Source organism: Terrapene carolina, unplaced genomic scaffold (assembly GCF_002925995.2).
Source record: "Terrapene carolina triunguis isolate 2854851 unplaced genomic scaffold, T_m_triunguis-2.0 Scaffold89, whole genome shotgun sequence".
In the NCBI taxonomy this organism is placed as follows: domain Eukaryota; kingdom Metazoa; phylum Chordata; order Testudines; family Emydidae; genus Terrapene; species Terrapene triunguis.
The window spans coordinates 31452849-31474366 of NW_020664440.1; the positions used below are offsets into that span (position 1 = coordinate 31452849).

Here is a 21518-nt window from a genome sequence, read left to right on the forward strand (position 1 = left end):
GGGGGCTGGGTGTGTGTCGGGGGGAGCTTTGGGGGGCTGGGTGTGTGTCTGGGGGGGAGTGTCGGGAGGGAGTGTCGGGGGGCTGGGTGTGTGTCTGGGGGGGGAGTTTTGGGGGTCCGGGTGTGTGTCAGAAGGGAGTGTCAGGAGAGAGTGTTGGGGGGCTGGGTGTGTGTCTGGGGGGGAGTGTCAGGAGGGAGTGTCGGGGGGCTGGGTGTGTGTCCTGGGGGGGAGTTTTGGGGGCCGGGTGTGTGTCTGGGGGGGGAGTTTTGGGGGTCCGGCTGTTTGTTGGGGGAGCTCTCCTGGCCCTGGGCACACAGGGCAGTCGGGCTCCGTGGCTGCCCAGCTAGTTCCCCTCACCTGCCAGGCGCCCCAAGCCCCCATTCCCCAGCCCAGCATCCTCCTCGATCTCCTGCAGCTCCTCCATGTCCAGGCCCAGCTGTGGGGGGAGGAAAAAGGGGGCGTTAGGGAAGAGTAGCCGGTCCCCTCTCATCCACGCCATCCCCTCCCCCCACCCCCCCATCACTGCCTCTCCCTGCTCCACCCCCTCTCCTCCCTGATCCCCCTACCTCCCCCACCTGCCCCCGGCCGGCCGGCGCTGGGGTACCTGGTAGGTGGCCTCGTCGCAGGCATTCTGCAGCCCCAGGTTCACCATGGTGTTCTGCAGGGTGCGGCCCATGTAGAACTCCAGCGACAGGTAATAAATGCGCTGCAGAGAGAGGGGGCAGAGACGGGGCGGGGGAGGGTTGGGGAGCCCGTCAGCTCCACCCCCAGGAAACAGGCCCCATGCCCGGTTCCCTGGCCCACTAAGTACACTAGTTGCCCCACCCTGGGGCTGGACTGGAGTCAGCGTCCCCTAGAGGAGAAACACTCCATATCCCATTTACCACCCTACTTGGGCAGGACACTCTATGGGGGGCAGAGGGGGGCAGGTGGGTGTGTGTGCGTGTGACTGGCTGCTGGGGCCCATAGATCAAGCCCCTGCTGCTGAATACAACAGGCCATTCAAAGGCACTCATTGCCAAGCTAACCTTTGGGGGAGGGAGGGCGGGCACCCATCTCGGGTATGCAGCCGCTGCCCCTATCCAGTGTCCCAGCCCCCCCTGCACCAGTCCCCCACCCCACAGGCTGACACAGGCTCTTTCCCAGATTAAATGGCAAAAGTCAACAGCAAATGTCAGGCTGGGCTAAATTTAACCAGACTGTGCCCCATCCCAGGACGCTGAGATAGGATCAGAACCAGGGGTCTTGAGAGCTGGGATTCCTCCCCCACCCCCCACTACCTGTCACTTCTGGTGAGAGGCCCTGTGTACCACTGCCTGCTCCCCAAGCCAGCCAGTCCCCCTGCCCTGGTGCTGGATCACAGCCAGCACGCCCTAGAGGGGAAAGGTCCCGTGTCCCATTCCTGCCACCTGAGCCAGCCAGTCCCCCTGCCCTGGTGCTGGATCACAGCTAGCGCCCCCTAGAGGGGAAAGACCCTGTTTCCCATCGCCTGCTTCCTTCATCCTTCAAACATGTTCCCCCCAAACCTACTGCCCTCTAATCCTAAACCTCTCCCCCAATCCTAGCTCCCCCCTTGCAGGTCCCCCTATCTCCCAGCATGCCGGGCGGCACCACTAACTCTTCATATCTGCCCATACTGGCTCAAATGTCCAGCCACTGCTACCTTTGTGTCCGTCCCCACCCTCCCCGAACAGGAAGGGGATTAATGACCTGCAATCCCCTCATACTGCCCCATCCCCCACTGTGATTCTCCAGCCCAGGTGCTCAGCCCCCAGTGCGGGTCTCTGAGAGGCAGTTTGTGCTGACTCCTTGACTCACACACACCCAGGACTTGGGGGCTAGCCAGGCATTGGGGGAGGGGTGAATCACGGTCAAGGCGCTCTCAGAGAGGCGTGGGGGCCTGGGGAGGGAAAGAACGAGGGGCGATGGGACAGGAGGACACTGTGGAAGAGCAGCCGAGATAAATGGGGGACAGAAAACCTGGGGGGGGAGCAACGAGCAAAGGGCTTAAGGGTGATGTGGGGGAAGAGGGGAAGGCCAGGAGCAGCAGAGGGAGTGGGGGAAGGGCAGGAGCAGATGTGGCTGGGGGAGGGCATGTGGGTCTGGGGTCCCACCTGGGTCTCTGGAGGAACCGCCCCATTACGCCCTCCCTCTGCCAACTTCTGGGGGGGACCAGGCTCAGATGGTGACCCATCCCTGCCCCAAGGAAGGAAGACTACTGGCTCTGCTCAGTTCCCACTGACCCCCACAACTAGCCAGGGGTGCTGTCCTGTGAACCACCAGGCATTGGGCCGCATGGGCCTGAGGGGAGCCAGGGAAGGAGAGTACTGGTCTGGATGGGCCTGTGGGTCTGATCCGAAGCCCTTCAGCGCCAATAGCCCAGGCCTTTACTCCCTGAGCTGAAGGGTCTGGGGCAGCTGGTGGCAACAGTCCAGCTGGTATTTATACCCTCTGTGCAGCACACGCCAAGCTGGCCTGGCACTGGAGTCTGGCTCCCAGGTGTCAGCAGAAGGCTAGACTTCATATGGCTCACATATGGGAGGGGGGTTTTGGTTTGTGAGCCATCCACTGCCCACGTCCCCACTGCCCTAGAACAAGGGGCCTGTCCAACAGCCAGACACCCCTGGCCCCGCTATTCCCAGCAGCAGCTCTGACCTGCCCTGGTAGCCCCTCCGCTGTCTGCTCCCCCCTGCCCCAGACATGCCCTGTCCCAACGTCCCTCAACTTTGTCCCCTTCCCTGCCTTTCTGCCCTTTTCCTGGTGGTGCCACTGGCTGCAGACCCTGCTCGGGTGCCCCCCTGCTTCCGACCCTTCTGGCACTTCTCCCGCCTAATCCTTTGCCCCTCGCATTCCCTGCCCCTTGGAATCTCTCACATAGCGCTGCTGCTGTGCCCAGATCCTTCTCCTGGTTGGGGCTCCCTGGCAGCCCCTCCCCAGTGCCCTTCCCCTGGCTCAGCTGTTGGGTGTTATCCCTCCCTGCCCCTGGGTGCCCCTGAGCACTCCCACCTCCCCAACACACAGCCAGCCGGTACCCCCTCTCCAGAGTACCCCAGTGCACTCTCCCCTAGCCCTGCACACACACACCCGGCACCCCCTCTCCACTGCGCCCATGGGCATCCCTCCATTCCGCCGTACCCCTTTTCAGGGCGCCCTTCTCCAACGCGCCCCCGTGCGCTCACCTTGGGGTCCTTCTCGTAGTAGTACTGCTGGGTGCGGATCCACCTGCCCACCAGGTGGTCGCGCACCGTGTGCGCCAGGGCGAAGTAGTAGTCGCGGGGGGTGGCCACGTTCCGATCCTTCACCAGCGTGAAGTGCAGATGCCGGTTGAAGTTCTTCTTGAGGTCGGAGACATTCTCCACCCCGGCGAGGCCCCGCACGCTAATCTGCTTCCTTTTCTCATAATCCGACAGCGGCAGAGACATCCTGCAGCCTCCGGCAGGGCCCTGGCTAGTCTGTGCACACAGCGGGGGCTTTCACGCGGGGCGACACAGGCCCTGGCACTGCGGCACCAGGGAGCCGGGCGAGCAGGAGCTGCCAGGAGGGACACCAAGGAGCCTGGATCTCTGCTCTGCCCAGCCCGCTCGCTGCAGCAATGCATCCTAAGCCCCTCCCCTCATGTATTATTAACCTAACCAGATTGGTGCATTATTCATGAGCCCCTCCTCCAGGCCGGGAGGGAGCGGGGGAGGCCCTCGCCCCGCCTCCTAGCTCATGAGGCTCCTCCCCTTGGCTTATCAATTATTCCTCTGATCCCGCCCACACCTCTCTGGGAATCCCCCTTCCCTGGGGGCCCTCTTGGCTGAAGAGTTGTAGAGGTGAAAACAACAGAGGGCAGAGCCCATGCTAGGCATAAGCAGACTAAGCAATCGCTTAGGGCCCTGAGCAGCTTGAGGGGCCCCTATTAATTATTAGTATGTGGGGAAGGAGGGAGGAGAGAAGATAAATGTTCCTTCCTTTGGCCCCCGATTGGGCTAGCACCGGCACTGACAGAAGGGGTTAATCACAACAGTGGGAAGTGCTGGTAAAGGGCTCCTGCTATTGTCCTTACACGGACTAATAAAGTATTAAGCAGTGCTTTAACTAATCTCTCCAGCCCCAGACTCACTCTCTATATCCATCCCCATACTCACCCTCTAGCCATCTAACCTTCCCTCCCAGAACAGGACTTGCTAGCTACATATATAAGCCTCTATGTATTCATCGCCATACACAACCTCAATCTATCCCCTTACATGCATATCTATCTCTCCATCCCTCACCCCGTTAGCATCTGAGCGTATGCTACACGGCATTGTAAACCTGGCTTTGTGGAGCCGCTGTTTCCAACCCTGCACATGAGCAGCCATACTGCAAAATTACAGGGCTTGGACCGGAGTCACAGCAGAATTTGGGTTCTGACCCACCTCCGAGCAGGCCCACAACCCAGGTTCTGATTGGTTGGTGACCAAAATCTGACTGATTTATGCATAGACAGAAGGGGGCCTTCGGTTCAAACCTCAGCCCACGCTCAGGCTTAGTGTGCAGTGGCAACATACATACTCTCAGAGTCACTTTGCTCTTGGTGGCTGGCATATTAATTTTTACTGTTGTGTAATGATTTTCAAATTAATTAGCAGCCAAGACAATGAAAATTAGTGGGTAAGAACGACAGAGTAATTCAGTTAGCAATGGAACAGCAAGAAGGCAGGCTGAGAATGTTATGGAGAAATTAGAATAATAATAGAAGGGAATGAATGGAAAGAATCATAAAGCAATAAGATGTAATTAGACTAGGATGCAATTAGATTAAGGATGGAGTCAAATAAATGATAGAGGAAGAATTCCACGTAGTCAAAGCACTGGCAATCTCAAAACATTTTGTGTCCTAGACACTCAGACAATAGGGGCTGACTTGATGTTTTTCTCAATGTATAACTGTATTATTAATCTATTTGTTGTTGGCTCTAGTTTTTTTTTTATAAATGGCTTGACTGGGGGGACTTTGTTCCAATGGTTACAGAAGGAGGGGACTAAGCGCCAGGACTACTGGTTCTATTCCCAGCTCTGGAAGGGGAGTGGGGTCTAGTGGGTTAGAGCAGAGAATGCTGGGAAGCAGGATGCCTGGGTTCTCTCCCTGGCCTACCAAGTACACCCTGCATGACCCTGCACTTCCCTTCTCTATGCCCTAGTTTTCCTATTGACAAAGTGTTCAAACCCCAGGAAAGGGCCCCCACACCCCGTGTGCCGAGTACATATTGTCTCCATTTCACAGCACCATGCACACAAACTCCTGACACTGGGGGCAGGAGGAGATTACAGGATGGGTGCCTGCCTGGTCACTTAGGGTATGTCTACACTGCTGCAGGCAGCAACCAGCCCAGCCTGGACCAACAGGCTTGTGCTAGTGCACAGAAAATAGCCACGTGGACATTGCAGCTTGGGCAGCAGATCGGGCTGCTGGGCCCCACTGGATCAGAGCTCAGGTGGCTAGCGCAACTCTCCGCTGCAGCTGCAATGGCCACCTTGCTATTTTTAGTGTGTGAGCTTGACCTCCACTGTTGCGAGTCTGGCTGGCTGGGCTGCTTGGTTCCTGCTGCAGGGGACCCAGGCCCTTAGACAGGACAGTATCCCACTGTCGGGATTACAACACGACACTGGCAGCCCAGCGTGCACTTGGCACACACGATTGCATACTTAAATGACTGCAAACTCAAGAGTCCACCTGTACTCCCATTCCCGATCCAGCCAGGGCCCTGCCTTGGACCTGCAACAGAGCCAGTGACCCATAGAAGGGAAAGACCCCATATCCCATTCCCTGCCCCGCACTGAGCCAATCAATATCTACCTTGGGGCCGTATGGGAATCAGCATCCCCTAGCGGGGAAAGGCCCCATATTCCATTTCCCCCCTCCCCTTGCCCCAAGCCAGCCAGTCCCCCAGCCCAGGGCCTGGATTAGAACCATTGCCCAAGAATTGAAAGGGCCCAGATTCCCTTCTCTGTGCACCCCTCCCCCTCATGAATAATCAATTGAGCAAAACCCCTCCCCTGAAGAGCTGAGTTATGAAAAGAGCGGTGTGCTAACCTTGTGCTATTTTTTCCCCTCACCCCTAAGAAGGGATCAGGCAAGGGAGGATTGCCCTGTCATATTCATTTCTATTTCTGGCATGCAGTTCATGGGCCTCAACTCTCAGATCCTTATTCTGTGTGCGCACAAAGCTGTGCGCAAATGTGAGTACTGTGTGTTTGTGCATCCATGAGTGTGTCTGTGCATGCATGAGTGTGAGGCTATGTGTGTCAGTGTGCGTGCCCACATTTGTAAGGAGTGTGGGTGAGCTTCCCACACCATATTACTGGGGAGTTGGGTTTTTTTTGAACAGATGGTACTGCAATCCTGTCCCCCCTGCATTGAGAAGAGGAAGACGGGAGATCAAGGTCTTTCTTTACTACTGGTCCCCCTTTTGATATTCCCCTTTTCCAAGGTTACCAGTATTTTTTCTCAGCCAGAATCAAGTTCCTCCTTCATAATACTGCAGTATGGCTGAGACTTCACTTCAAACTATTATGGCAAAAGCTAAGGGTGTGTGTGTGTATATTATATACACCTCTACCTCGATATAACGCTGTCCTCGGGAGCCAAAAAATCTTACCGCGTTATAGGTGAAACCGCATTATATCGAACTTGCTTTGATCCGCTGGAGTGCGCAGCCCCGCCCGCCCGGAGCACTGCTTTACCACGTTATATCAGAATTCGTGTTATATCGGGTCGCGTTATATTGGGGTAGAGGTGTATATGTAAACCAGTATAGCTATCACAGCAAACCTTCCTAGTGGAGACGTAGCTTCTACCAGCAAATGAGTGCTTTGGCGGGTCGAGCTGAGGCTAGCTCCCTGAGTGAAATAAGGCTCTACCAGCACAGGCACTCTTTTGCCAGTGTCGCTGCTTCTACACTAGGGCTTTTGCCAATATAGCAATGTCACTTAAAAAAAAAAAAACACCCTTGTCTGAAACATTGCTAGCGAGGCCGGGCTTCAGTATCAGCCCCGCAGGTTCAATGCAGGCACCCAGCCCCATTCTAGCTACTACATACCATTACCTATCAGGGCTTCTAATAGAACCCAGGAGTCCTGAATCTCAGCCCCTCCCTACTCTAACCAACTAGACCCCCCCTCCCCGAGCCAGGGATCGAAGCCAGGGCCAGGGAACATTTGTAAGCAGCTCTCAGCACCTTGGCACTAGAGTTGCTGAATGACAATATTTCCTCAACCTCCTTCCCAGCTGGCACCTCCCCATGTGCCTCCCGCAGGTCTTCTCCCAGCCCATGCACAGAGCTGCACTGCAGCTCCGCACTAGCTGAGCACGCAAAGGCGGGTGAATGATTGGCACAGAAAGGGGGTGGGACAGGCAGGCAGAGTGTGTGTATGGGGGGAGAGAGAGAGGGAGCCGTGCAAATCTCTGTCCTGGCAGGCTAGGCAAGGACTACAACTCCCAGCATGCTCTGCACTGGGCAGGCCCCTGCCGACGCGAGCGAGCGGCTGCGGGGAACATGCCGCAGTGCGCGTGTGACGCTGCAGCAGCTGGGTCGGTAACTTGACCCGTGTCAAGGTCATGGCAGTAAAGTCCTTGATGGGCTGTCACAGGCGGACAGCGTCACGTGCTTATCTGAGCTACTCACCCCACCACCTAATGTACCTCCTCACACCCCCTTCACCCCATCAGCTAATGTACCCCTCTCACCCCCACCCTCACCCACATATCCCATCAGCTAATGTACCCCCTCACCCCCCTTCACCTCATCAGCTAATGTACCCCCTCACCCCCACCTCCACCCACGCACCACATCAGCTAATGTACCCCCTCATCCCCCACCTTCACCCACATACCCCATCAGCTAATGTATCCCCTCACCCCCCACCCTCACCCACATACCCCATCAGCTAATCTACCCCCTCACCCTCCACCCATGCACCCCATCAGCTAATTACCCCCCCACGCACCCCCCCCCACATCCCATCAGCTAATCTACCCCCCCACTCATGCACTCACCCCCACCCACACACCCCATCAACTAATTTACCTACCCCCATGCACCCCCTACCCATCCCCATACACCCCATCATCTAATCTGCCCATCCCCAAACAGCCGTCAACTAATCTACCCGTCCCCATACATCCACCATCAACTAATCTACCCATCCTCACACACACCATTATTGTATCTGTCTGTTTCTCAGAAAAACTGAGGAACCATCTCCTGCACCTTACATACTGCAAAGGAGACCAGCTCAAACAAGAAATCATCAGGTGCTCCCATGATCAGGAAACCTACCTGGAGATCATGCAGGAAACCAAAAGCATCTATCTAAAAAAACTTGATGAGAGCCATCCAACAGCACAAACAAAAAGTGAAACCTACTGCAACAACCAACAGACAACCACCTGTGAGTGAAACCATGACACCAGCACCCAGCACATGGACACAACACCCCAATATTATCAACTTATCAAGACTACCCCCACCTGAACTGAAATACAGTATCTGTACTCTCCAAGGGACTGAACTTCTGCCCACCATCGAACCTGAACCCGTACTAACTATAAGAATTCTGATGACTCTACCTCAAGGAATTCTTTCACAAAGATGAGATCATCCACAACTACCTCATCCCCACCAATAGTCATAAGAAAAAAGAATCATCTGACTGACCATGACCCATCAGACAAAACCACACACTGTATCATTATATCAATTGCTTCAGGAAAACAATCAACAGTGAAATCTTTAACAAACATCACACCCACAACAATCTCTCTACCACTGAGAGGACAGCTATACAGTCCCTGAAATCCAACTGCCAGATAGTGATTAAACACGCCGATAAATGGGGCATCATCTTGGTCCTCAACTGCGATGACTACGTCAACAAGACCAGCTGACAACATTCCGACACCACCTACTATAAAGAATTCAAAGAAGACCCCAAACCACATTTCACCCAGGTATTTAAGGAGATCATCAAATTCTTTCCCGAAACCTCATCCCCCACGAACCCTCCCCAAAGACCTTCTACACGCTTCCCAAGATACACAAACAAGGGATCCCAGACGGACCTATCATATCTGGCCATGGCACTCTTTCTTAAGGAATATCAGGACTCATAGAAACCATCCTCAAACCACTCACCACACAAAAGGCCTCCTCCAAGACGCTACCGATTTCCTCCAGAAACTCCTCAACATTAACCAGTTCCCTCAGAACACCATCTTCACCACCATGGATATCACCTCCCTAGACACCAACATCCCTCACCAGGACAACATCACTGCCTGCCTCAGATACCTACAGGATAATGTACAATGCTCAGAAATCCACCCCAAACTCATCCATTTCATCCTCACCCATAACAATTTACATTTAACAAACACACACTTAGTCCAAACCATGGGACCAGCCATGGGTACTGGGATGGCTCCCCAATATGCCAACCTCTACATGGGCCACCTCAAGGAAGAATTTCTGAAAAAAAATGTGCCATGAACCCAACAAGATACCTGAGGGACATTATATTTTTGTCCTCTGGACTCCTTCATAGATTCTACCACAACTTCAACCATAGGCACTGATTCCATGGGTGCTCCAAGGCTGGAGCACCCATGGAAAAAAATTAGTGGGTGCTCAGCACCCACCGGCAGCCAAACTCTCCCCTCCCCCTAGCGCCTCCTGCCCCCCGCTAATCAACTCTTCCCCCTCCCTCCCAGCGCCTCTTGCACACTGCAGAACGGCTGTTCCATGGGATACAGGAGGCGCTGGGAGGGAGGGGGAGGAGTGGGGATGGGGCATGCTCTGGAGTGGGGGCAGGAAGAGGCTGAGCTGGAGCAGAGTGGAGGTGGGAAGAGACAGGGCGGGGGTGGGGCCTTGGGAGAAGGGGTGGAGTGGGGGCGGGCTGGGGGCAGAGTTGAGCACCCCCCAAGCAGAGAGGAAGTTGGTGCCTATGACTTCAACAACCTTCCCTATCTATGAAACTCTCTAACACTCCCACACCCACATCAGCTTCCTGGACTCTAATTAGCTTCAGCAACAGAACTCTATAAATGACTATGTACAAGAAACCCACAGATCACCATACTCACCTCCACTGATCCAGCAACCACCCCTGTTCTCTACAGCCAGGCACTCAGATGCCAGAGAATATGCTGAGGAGAAAGTCTGGGATACACCCCTTAAACTTAAAACCACCTTAACCAAACAAGGACAGTCCACCAGAGAAGTAGATCGCATCATTGAATGGGCCACCCAATACCCCAAGAGAACCTGCTTCAATACAGAAAAAAAAAAAATCCATCAGCCGCATACCCCTAGCTGTCACTTACCATCCCACACTGGAACCCACATGGGTGATCCTCAAACAGTTTCAACCCATACTCCATGGGGACCACATCCTGGAAAAAAGTCTTTCCTGAACTCCCTTTCCGGACTTCAAACAACCCCCAATCTTGGCAAGCTCATGTTCAGAAGCAAACTCCCCACAGACAAGGACCCATCAAATCAAAGCAGCACCAGCCTACACTCTTGAATGAACTCACACAGAAAAATGATAAAAGACAAAAACACCCTGTCACCCAGGGGCAAATACTTCTCACCAAATGCTCACTCTGTATCAGACCTCTCCGGACTCATCCTCAAATGAAACCTGCACAACCCCTGGGAGCATAAATCCATAGCGCCGCTAGACACTAAAACCCATGGACTTAGTGGGAGACTGGTTTCATGGCTCATTACAGGAATCTATAGCACACACCTGCCTGCTAACCCTTAATGGTGCATTTCAAATGCCTTTTACATCACAATCTCACTCTGGTGGGCCACTCCATCTCAAATTGCTTCCTGCAATGTGACCCCTTATGCTTATCTGTCCTGACTTGTATTTAGCTCAGACACTCAGATTTCTTTCCCAGACCTGAAGGTTACCTCTGTGTAGTTCAAAAGCTCGCACCTTCCACCAACAAAAGTTGGTCCAATGGAAGATATACTTTACTTACCTTGTCTCTCTCTATCCCCATACCTATCCATCCATCCCCATACACCTCCCCATTTACTGATCCATCCTTGTATGTAATATCCATCCATCCCCATACACACTCCTTCATCTCCAGACACAGCCAGCCATCTATTCATCCCCCGACATTTCAGCCCCTCCCAATCTCTCTTTATCTCTCTACCTACCTGTCTAATCTCCCTCTTTCTCGCTAAGCTCTCTGTTGATCTCCCTAATTTCACTCTCTAGCTCCCCAGTCTCATTATCAGTCTAATCTCTCTATCCCCTAATCCCTGCCCCTGGGTGACAGTCACTCCCTGTGCGTGCTGTAAATCCCTATTGCCAGGATTGAGATGGGATTTAAGTGATTCATAGAGCCTGCCCCGGGATCCATTCCCGCTCGCGCCGCCTCATTGGCTTGGTTTCCCAGTGGGCTTTGAGAAAAGGCTTTGTTTTAATGCCACCAGGGCTCTACTGAATCCCAAGGGCCCTGTGTGTCTGACGGGAGAATCCTGCAGCATCCTGGGTCTCTGGCAGCGGCTCCCATGCTCTGGTCCCAGGATGCTGCCTTGCTTGTAATGAGTGGAATTCCCATTGCAACAGCCAGGGTCGGCTCTGGCTTTTTTGCCGCCCCAGGCGAAAAAGCCTCCAGCCGCCCCCCCCCCCCCCCCGGGGGGGGGGGGGGGGGGGGGGCCAGAGCGCGGGGGGGGGGGCGGCGAGCCCGGCCGTGGCCCCGCTCTCCCCGGGGGCTGGAGCGCCGTGCCGCCCCCCTCCAGGTGCCGCCCCAAGCACCAGCTTGGTGGGCTGGTGCCTGGAGCCGGCCCTGGCAACAGCTGTGGCAATGCGACTCAGACCCCCTCCCTCAGAGGGGCTGGGCCTCCCACATACGCCCTCACACAAGGGTGGTGAGGAGAAGGGCTCAGACCTCCACAGGCAGCCAGGGGCCCCAGATGCCGTCTCACACATTGGGGTAGAGGGTCAGATTCCTCCCAGAGGGGCAGAACAGCCCCAGACCTCAGCTCCTGTGGGGCCAGGGAGGGAGGGTCATACCGTTCCAGAGGGTCAGGGTCCCCTAGCCAGATCCTGGTTCACACATGGGGAGCCAGGAGAGGGGCTTAGACTCCCCCTGAGGGGCAGCTCCAGCACACAGCCAGGGTGGTACATAGGTAAGCTCACCTTGAGGGGCACCCCCTCATGCCTGGGCATGGCCTTGCAGGGGTCCTCTTCACCAGCGCCCCTGACTGCTTCCCAGGCCCCGTGAGCAGGGCCAGTGCAAGGAAGTTTCGCACCCTAGGCAAAACTTCCACCTTGCACCACCCTCCCACCCAGCTAAACCCCCCCCCCCCCCCCCCCCCCCCCCGGCGGGGGCCCCTGGCCGGAGCGGGAGGGGATGGCCGGAGCCCCGGTGGGGGCTTCGCTCTCCCCCCAGCAGCCGGGGGGAGGGCGCCGGAGCCCTGGGAGGAGGACGGCGAGCCCCGGCAGGGGCTCGGCTCTCCCCCCCACCCCGGCGGCCAGAGCGCCGGGGGCAGTCCGGCTGCAGGCCCAAGCACCAGCTTGGGTGCCTGGTGCCTGGAGCCAGCCCTGCAGAGTGGAGGTGATCTGGGGCGGGTAGCGGTTCCCCTGTGCGCCCCCCCGTTACTGTGGGCGGCCCTTCCCGCGCCCCCGCCCCAGCTCACCTCTACTCCACCTCCTCGCCTGAGCGGGCTTTTAGGTGCCCCCAACCACTAGGCGCCCTAGGCAGCCGCCTAGTTTGCCTAAATGGTTGCACCGGCCCTGCCTGTGAGGGCTTTGTCTGGGGCTTCCACTGCCTGGCCTCCAGCCCTGTGGGGTAACAGAAGGGCCAACTCCTGATACCCAACTAACAGGGCCGGCTCCAGGCACCAGCTTGGCAAGCAGGTGCTTGGGGCGGCAGGTCCAGCTATTCGGCGGCAATTCGGCGGACAGTCCCTCACTCCTGCTCGGAGCGAAGGACCTTCCGCCGAATTGCCCCGCAGATCGCGATCGTGGCTTTTTTTTTTTTTTGGCTGCTTGGGGCGGCCAAAACCCTGGAGCCGGCCCTGCCAACTAACCATTCTCCCCCATCCCCGGGGGCTACCCTGAGGGTCTCGGCTCCTACTCCTGGGCCCTTCAGAGCTTCTCCAAGGCTGTTTCCTCCCAGCTGGATCCCCCACTGCCTCCCCTCCCCGGGGACCCAGCCCTTGCCCCTGCTCCCTTCAGGCCCTAGCTCAACCGGCCTGCCTCCCTTCTCCTGGGAGGTCTTGTCTAGCCTGGCTTCCCCAACTCTTCCCTCAGAAGGCACCTTGCTGATGCCTGTTGGTTCTCCTCCCTAGATTGAGTGCCCAGCTCTAATGGGGTAGTCCTCTCTCTGGTCCTCCACAGCTGGGGTCTGTAATTAGAAGTCTCCATCACACCCAGCTGGGGTCACTAGGGATCACTAAGGTGCTGGGTCACCAGCAAGGCTGATCCCAGCTGACCTTAAAGGGCCAGCCAGTCTGTGATGCCAAGGTAATCACAGCCCAGGAAGGGGAGGGAGAGCACTGAGCCACAGAGCGGGGTGGGGGTGAGAAATTATTATAAACAAAGAAGGAAATTAAATGCCCCAAGCTTTGTTAGCACAGAGCTGTGCTTGCCCGGGGCACTTCGTGTCCTTCCACGTGGAGAACAGCAAGACACACCTCTGAAAACTAGGCAATGAGGACGTACGGTTGTATCATGGGGGGGCCTCTTTGGGCAACACCCCACTCCCAGGCCAACACCACACAGGCCCGGGCTGTGCTTAAAAATTCGCTCCCCCAAGCTCTGGCACACAAGGCTGTGAAGTCTCAGGCCCTGGCTAGGTGGAGCTAAGCTTGGCGTAGACACAGGTAGGGAACACAGACGTACATTAACTGCATTCACTCTTGTGGCACCGTAGGGAGTGTCTATGCTACAGCGGCACATGGATGCAGCCCAGAGCTGTGCCGCGGGAGCACAGCTGTGCCCTCAGACCAGCGCCCTCGCTGACGCTGCAGGGAACAGAGCATGTGAGCCCTGGGACCAAACAGCATCTCTGTGCTAAGGCAAAACTCGGATTTGGGTCAGGCTGATGCTCCGAGCCGGCACCATGACACAACCCACCCTGGGCTTGTTACGTGATCCCTCCTCTTAGCATCTCTTCTGAGCCACAGTCGTCACTCAGTCCCCGGCACGTCTGCCGCCAGGCTGCTGATGGCCCCCGTGGTGAGCAGACCCCGGTGCAGCCCTGTGGACATGATCCACAGCTCTCAGGGCTGAAATGATCCCTTAAGGAGCACACGTCCCTCTTGCCGCAGCACAGTGCCAGGCTGCCCCAGCTAGTCCCTCCCAGTTCAGCACAGCTACACCCCCCCCAGAGTCTGCTGTTGGAGGGAAGGCAGGGAACTGCGGGAATTTGAGTCCACGCAATACCACCCAACACAAACAATGGCACCTCCTCCAATACCTTCCTCGGTGCTCCTGAGTGGAGAGTTGGAAGGCCAGGAGGACGGATAGATCATCTACTCTGCCCCCCAGCCCAGAGCACGTCACCTTGCTCCCCCTGCACTGAGCCCGCTCACTCACATATGACCAAAGGGCCTCCCAGAAAGGCAGCCAGGGCTGATCTGAAGGGCGACAGCTGGAGAACCCACCCCCTATGGCAGTAGCGGGTTAACCCTTGCAATACCCTTCCTGAACCATCAAACTACTGGCTAGTGCCAGCACAGGGGGCAGAGTTAAGGTTCTTTCTGGTTGTCAGAGGTTTAAGTTTAGCCGCTCTCCATATTGTGGATGGATCCAGGACACACTGGGCAACCTTAACTCTGCATTCATGAAGTTTAGGGACATTTAATATGCCAAGGCTTCTCACCCTCTTTGTACCTCTCATCTGCAATATGGCACCTTCCAGCTGCACAGCGCACCCTACTGCTGCACAGGGGCATTAGGGCCAGCACTGACCGAGCGGAGAGTGCCCCCAACTGATCCCCTAGCCTGCTCCCTGCAGCACAGCACCCTCTAGCATGGGACCAGCATTAGCACCAACTGTTGGGACTGCACCCTTTAACATCCCCCCCCGACTCTGCTCCCTGCAGCATAGTGAACCCTTGAACAGGACTGGGGCACTGGGCCCACACCACTCCCAGCAGAGGCTCTAGCCTCCCAGCCCAGAGAAGCTCCCAATGCAGGTGCGAAGGCCACATCTCTCCACGCTCATCCCTTTCCCTGGACTCCTGAGGTGTGAGGCTGCTCCCAGCAAGCCAGGAGATTAACCGAGCAGGCTGCGGAGATTAAGGCTGCAGGATTAGTGCACCTGGCAGCACGTGGGGGATGGGGCTTGGCCTGTTCTTGACTCACCTTTAAGAAGATAATGGCTTGAGTCTGATTGATGTAGAAACACAGTTGAGCAACCTGCCCAGGCCTCACTTGGGGTGTGGCAGACAACGTCCCCCAGAGCCCAACCAGGATACTGGCTCTGGCTTCTAGTGCTTCTGACCATAGGATTTAATTGAAAAGAGCAATCCAGGCCCTACTGCTTACAGTGGTAAGGACACTCCTCAAAATGCCAAGAGAGGGTCAGCTAGAGGCTGAGGTCTGCCTGAGTCTGCAGCTCTGAGAACAGCGTGAACTGCTCCACCTCATGTAAAGGGAGTGTTCACGCTGGTACCTCCTGGCAACAATTCAAGATGCAAGTGGCGAGGGTCACTCTGGCAGCAGTGCAAATGCCAGTCACGTGTTCACTCTGGAATCTAACGTGAAATTAAACAGGAGGGGGTTGCTCATGCTGACACCCATGGATTTAAAGGGCAGCTAGGCCTTCAACTGAAACCTAGTGGTGGTATTTTTAAGTGACACCATTAGCCAGTTCACCCCTGACCAGAGAGGAGGAAAAAAAGAGCGCAGTGGGGAGATGGGTGGTATGCACTAGGCCCCACACCTGCCCACTCCTTGAGCCCTGTCCATTTTCATGCCTGCTAGTGAGTAGGCTCAGAGGGTAACAATCAGACAGCTACAGAACCAGCTAAAGGACCACAACCATCATTCCTGGTCAACTTGGGCCAATGTGCAGGGTCCTATAGACCAGGGGTTTGCAAACTGGGGGTTGGGACCCCTCATGGGGTTGCAAGGTTATTACATGGGGGGGGGTCACGAGCTGTCAGCCTCCACCCCAAACCCCACTTTGCCTCCAGCATTTATAATAGTGTTAAATTAAAAAAAAAGTGTTTTTAATTTATAAGTGGGGGTCACACTCATAGGTTTGCTGTGTGAAAGGGGTCACCAATACAAAAGTTTGAGAAACACTGCTATAGACAATCACTGTGTTTTAGAGCCCTCAGAGGCAGAGACCACAGTGGACCTGCTGGGAGAGCCAGAACACTTAGAATTTCCTATGGGGCTCTTGGGCTGCAGTTTGGCAGCTGTAACTTTCAGAACAAGCATTACCATCCTGCGTCACAAAGGGGGAAACTTCAGTACAGACAAGAGAAACAAGTCCTGTGTCCCAGTTCCCTGCTCTAACCTACTAGATCTCACTCCTTTCCCAGCACCAGACATACAGCCCAGAGTCTTGCTTCTCAGGTGCTCTAGCCGCTTCACCATACCCCTTTCAAGCCAGGAAAAGAAGCCAGAGGTCCTGGCTCCCAGCTCCCCTCCCCAGGTTCCATACCCCACTCCCCCTTCCCAGGGCTGGGAGTAGAACCTAGCAGTCCTGACTGGCAGGGTCACCTCTCCTCTGCTCTTTGTATAGTGGGCATAAAATTAGAAGCACTGACCCTACAAGACCTTATTAGCCCATTGTTTCTATTAATACCCAGGCTCATTAGAGCTTGATTAGGGACACAGGCTCTACCAAATACAGTTTACTGACATAGGGAGAGTCCTAGTCTCTTCCAAGTCTCCCACACCCTTAGGCCAGTTAAAGTTTCCCTGTAAGGATCTGCCCGGGTGATTTCAGAGTAGGGCGTGATGCTGGGCAGAGCGTGGAGGCAGGAGAAAGATAACCCGAGTGCCAGGAATCCAGAACCTCTGGTTACGGGGCTGGAAACCCAATCCACCAGGAATCTAGAGCAAGCCTTAAAGGCCACAGAGCCTTAAGGCCACTTGCAGCCCCCACTCCTGAGCAGGGAGAGGCAGAGGAAAGAACCAACCCCAGAAGTTATCTGAGCCTGTTGGCAGGTAGAAAACCTTGCTGGCTTGATATTGACAAGAGTCCAAAGAAAGACTAGAGGACTGGAAGCTGGTGCAATCTCTGTGGGAAATCAGGATGGGCTCTGGGATGTGAGGAGGGGTAGATGATTTGTAGAGCTAGGAGCTCTAGTCATGCACCAGGACCCCATCGCACTAGGCGCTGTACAGAGAGACCAAAAGACTTACAGCCTAACAGTAAGACAAGAGAATACAGAAAGCCAGGGGAGTACGAGGAAACAATGAGACAATATTGGTCAGCACGCTAAGCCGTGATCTCTGCACACCAGCAGCCCAGCCACAGTCAATTTTTTTGTAGGACTATCGGCAAAGAAGAGTTTTGAGGAGGGAGGAGGAGAACTAGGTGGTTTTGCAGGTGTTTATGGGGATCTCCTCCCAAGCACAAGGGACAGCATGGGAAAAAGCACCAAGGGGCTTGTTTGAAAACGGAACAAGTGGTGGTTGACATCACAGGCTGATCAGAGGCAGGAACCGACAGCTCACTAGCGAATGAGAAATGGGGCAGGGACAGGCAGTGAAGAGCTTTGACGATGAGGAGAAGCAGCTTGTGTTTGACAGGATGGAGAAGGGGGAGCCAGTGGAGGGATGTAAAGAGGAGCAGAGAAGATCAATTAACAATTGGAACAACATACTTTGAGATGTGGTGGATTCTCCAGCACAGAGAGTTGTTCTGGCCAGGACTGGCTCCAGGGTTTTTGCTGCCCCAACTGGCAGGAAAAAAAAGAAAAGAAAAGAAGCCGCGATTGCAATTGCGATCGGTGGCACTCCAGCGGCAGCTCCACCGCGCTGCTTTCTTCTTCAGTGGGAATTCGGCGGCAGGTGCTTCCCTCCGAGAGGGACCCACCGCCGAATTGCCGCGGAACAGCCCGATGTGCCGCCCCTTCCCCTTGGCCGCCCCAAGCACCTGCTTGCTGGGCTGGTGCCTGGAGCTGGCCCTGGTTCTGGCAGCCCCACTCTAGCTCAACCACCAGATATGGGCAGGAGGCAGGAACCACTGGGTAGGATTTTGCATAGGAAGATGGACTTGATGATCTGAACAGTCCCTTCTAGCCTTCAACCCTATGAAATACCAGCCAAGGCCTCGAGGGGAAGGTATCCCCACGTTAAAGCAAAGCAGCCTGTGTCCAGCTCTCCCCGCAGTTATTTGGATGGCAAAGGGCCCCAGGCACAGGCCAGGACCCCACTGCACCAGGTGCTGTTCACACACAGAAGACGACAGGCCGTGCCCCAAAGTGCTTCCAGCCAATATGGCCATTGCTTTTATTGTTAGCAATAGCACCTAAAGGGTGGTTTGGTGGCTCCTCCCAGACATTAGGGGAGGAAGCACCAAGGTGCTTGTGGGGAAAACACAAGGAGCAGGCCCTGGGAGCCAGCACTGTCAGGAGCCGGGGGTGTGTATCAATAGCTCAACAGTCAAGTGTGTCGCCCCCTGCACTCCCCGCTGCAAAGGTGCCTTTCTTTGCTGGGACTGGAGACTCCTGGGGCCCATGCTCAACACTGCCATAAGCTTCCTGCGTGAATGCAGGCAAGAGTTGCATTCCTGGCTGGGTGCAAATTCCCTATCTGTAAAGTGGGGGGGGCCTTCCTTTGCCTTGTCCATTTAGATTAACAGCCCCATCCAAGCTCGGGGGTCCCCAGCAGGGTGTGTGCCACTAGACCCCCCTGCGATAGCTGTCATGCCAGGTGCTGGACAGACAGGGCAAGAGTCCCAGCCCCCATGGAGCTGCCATCTAGAGAGAGCAGAAGAGAATGGGAGAAAAGAATGAGCATTATCCCTCTTTTACAGATAGGAGCTGAGGCCCAGAATAATGAAGCAACTTGCCCAAGGCCCCAAGAGAGGCTGTGACAGAGCCAGGAATGGCAAGAACCTCACACCCAAGACAACTCTCAGGCACACTAACCTCTACAAGGCTCAGGTGAGACAGTGGTGCCAGGGGATTTGCACACTTCATTTCCATTAAAACAGGGGTTCTCAAACTGGGGGTTGGGACCCCTCAGGGGGTCACAAGCTGTCAGCCTGCACCCCAAACCCCACTTTGCATCCAGCATTTATAATGGTGTTAAATATATTAAAAAATGTTTTTAATGTATGGGTGGGGGGGTTGCACTCAGAGGCCTGCTGTGTGAAAGGGGTCACCAGGACAAAAGTTTGAGAACCATTGCATTAAAAAAAAATTAACCCACCCTGGGAAGCTAAAGCCCTTTTGGGAGCTTGGATGATACCAGACCGGACATCCAGGTGAACAGGTTGCTCCTCAGACTGCACTAGCTCGAATCCTGTCCTGCAGCACCAGGGGAGAAAGGAACCTTAGACACTCTCTCCAGCTGTCTGCCCTCCTTCAGGTCACATCAGGCAACGGGAGACAGCTGGCTCCCAGGGATTGCATGCCTCAAACCTGGGGGTCTACAGCATGCCAGGATCACCCTGCTTTTAACAAAGAGCTGGGGAGGGGCTGCTTCAGGTTCTGAATCCCAATAGGAAGGGGTTGTTTTGTTGATCAAATAAACAGCCTGTTTTCTCTGCAGCGCTTCGGCGGCCCTCTGGAGTGGAACTCGTATCCATGACTGCCACCAGAACCATCTCTGCTGGCCTCATTTATATTCCAAGCACGGCCACACTCACGAAAGGGCTCCTTCACCAAAGCTTTTCACACATCAATAGGTCACAGAGCAGGGACAACGGGAAGGGGACATTTCTGCCACACTCGGAGCTACAGGAACTTCCAGTGCATGGGTAGATTGCAGTCTTTTTTGTTTCCTGGTCTGCATGGCTCTACGTCACCAGCCTCCCACATTTTGGCAGAAACAAGGGGCTATGGAAAGGAATCAATGCTGGCAGAGCAGTGGCTTCAGGATCGGACATGGGGCTGCTCGCATGACAATCCCAGCCTTCCCCCATGCCCATGGGGAATTGAGGTATTGCCTCAGCCCCTGTCCCAAACTCCACCACTGTTCACTGCCTCTGAAGCAGCTGAACTGCAGGAGCAGACAAGCTTTCACTCTCCTGCACTTAAGCCAAGCTACCTGGAGTTGAAAAAGGTCCGATAGAGCAAGACTCTTCAGATTCAGGTAGGCCTACAGGCCCTGATCGATACAGCGCACCTCTACCCCCACATCATACAAGGTGCAACCCAGGCCCGACTGAAAGGGGGAGGATTGTCATGCCAGGGACAGTGCACATGTGGTGAGTCCCTGCGTCAAGTTTACAGCCTAGACCCAAGCAGGATCACCCTGTTTCCAGTCACAAGAGGAGTCCGTAGCTTCCTGAGTCCCAGACAAAAAGGTGAGAAAGGAGACAGGCACAAAGAGAAGTGTCTTACCCAAGGTCACGTAGTGGGTTATTGGCAGAGCCAGGAATCAAACCCAGGTGTTTGGAGTCCTAATACTCTGTCGCATAGGCCACACCACCTCTCCCCACAGATCATCTTCCTCTTGTAAAGCAGGAAGAAGGGACGTGTTTGGGCACCTGTCACACAGCTTGGTTTTGCTTCAAAAAATTTCCTGTTTCAAGGGTCTTGGAAGCTCAAGGCAGATGATCAGCAACTGGTGGAGAATACCCCTCCTGACTGGGATCTGTGTGGCTTAGATAGATTTGGGAGCCAGGACCCCTGGCTCTATGGGCTCTGGAAAGAGTGGGGGCTGATGCTTAGAGCAGGGGACACTGGGAGTCAGGACTCCTGTGTTCAATTCCCAGCTCTGGGAGGGGAGTAGGGACTAGGAGTCATTGAGAATTGGGTTTTATTTTACACCAAAAAAAAAAAAAATCACAGTAAGGCCAATAGCTGAATAAGGATTAAAAACAAGTTGAGACCCTGATAACAAGAGCATACAGTTACAGCAGGCTGTGAAGAAACTACACCAGCAGGTTATTTCACAGTGGCCCTGAGACAGTTACCAAGCCTCTGTATCTTGGTCAATTTCACTAAAGACAGAGCAAGGGACTGGGCACCAGAGAACCCGATCCCATCCCCAACTCTGCCACTCATCCATGTGATCTTGTGAATAGGCACTCCAAACACATCATCCCTATTCTACTGCTGGAGAAACACCGATCTGCCTCCCTACATAGGGAGCTGGGAGACCTAACTCTTGAGTGTTAAAGTGCACTGAGATTAAAGTGCTATCCATGTGATCAGAACAGGTGATCTAGCTGCTGTTTGGTAACTTTGCAACCATCGCCAACACCGAGTTTCTTTTAAAGGAGTCAAAGATGGAAGGAGAGACTCCACATAGCGGAGACTCAGCCAATAAACAGACCTGGGCTGATGTCATTCTGTCCATTCACACTTGTTAGTATTTACACAAGT

The 21518-nt window shown here is 55.0% G+C and overlaps 1 protein-coding gene across 1 annotated transcript in view; it reads right to left on the minus strand.

Moving 5' to 3' along the window:
- Positions 1-3579, minus strand: part of PYGM (glycogen phosphorylase, muscle associated) — a 17137-nt gene extending 13558 nt beyond the window's left edge. Inside the window, exons 1-3 of the mRNA XM_026650462.1 lie at positions 3180-3579; positions 605-706; positions 358-436 (exon numbers count right to left, since the gene is read on the minus strand). Of these exons, the coding sequence (XP_026506247.1) occupies positions 358-436; positions 605-706; positions 3180-3422 (424 nt within the window). The 5' untranslated portion in view covers positions 3423-3579. The remainder of the gene's footprint in view (positions 1-357; positions 437-604; positions 707-3179) is intronic.
- Positions 3580-21518: the final 17939 nt, after the last annotated feature.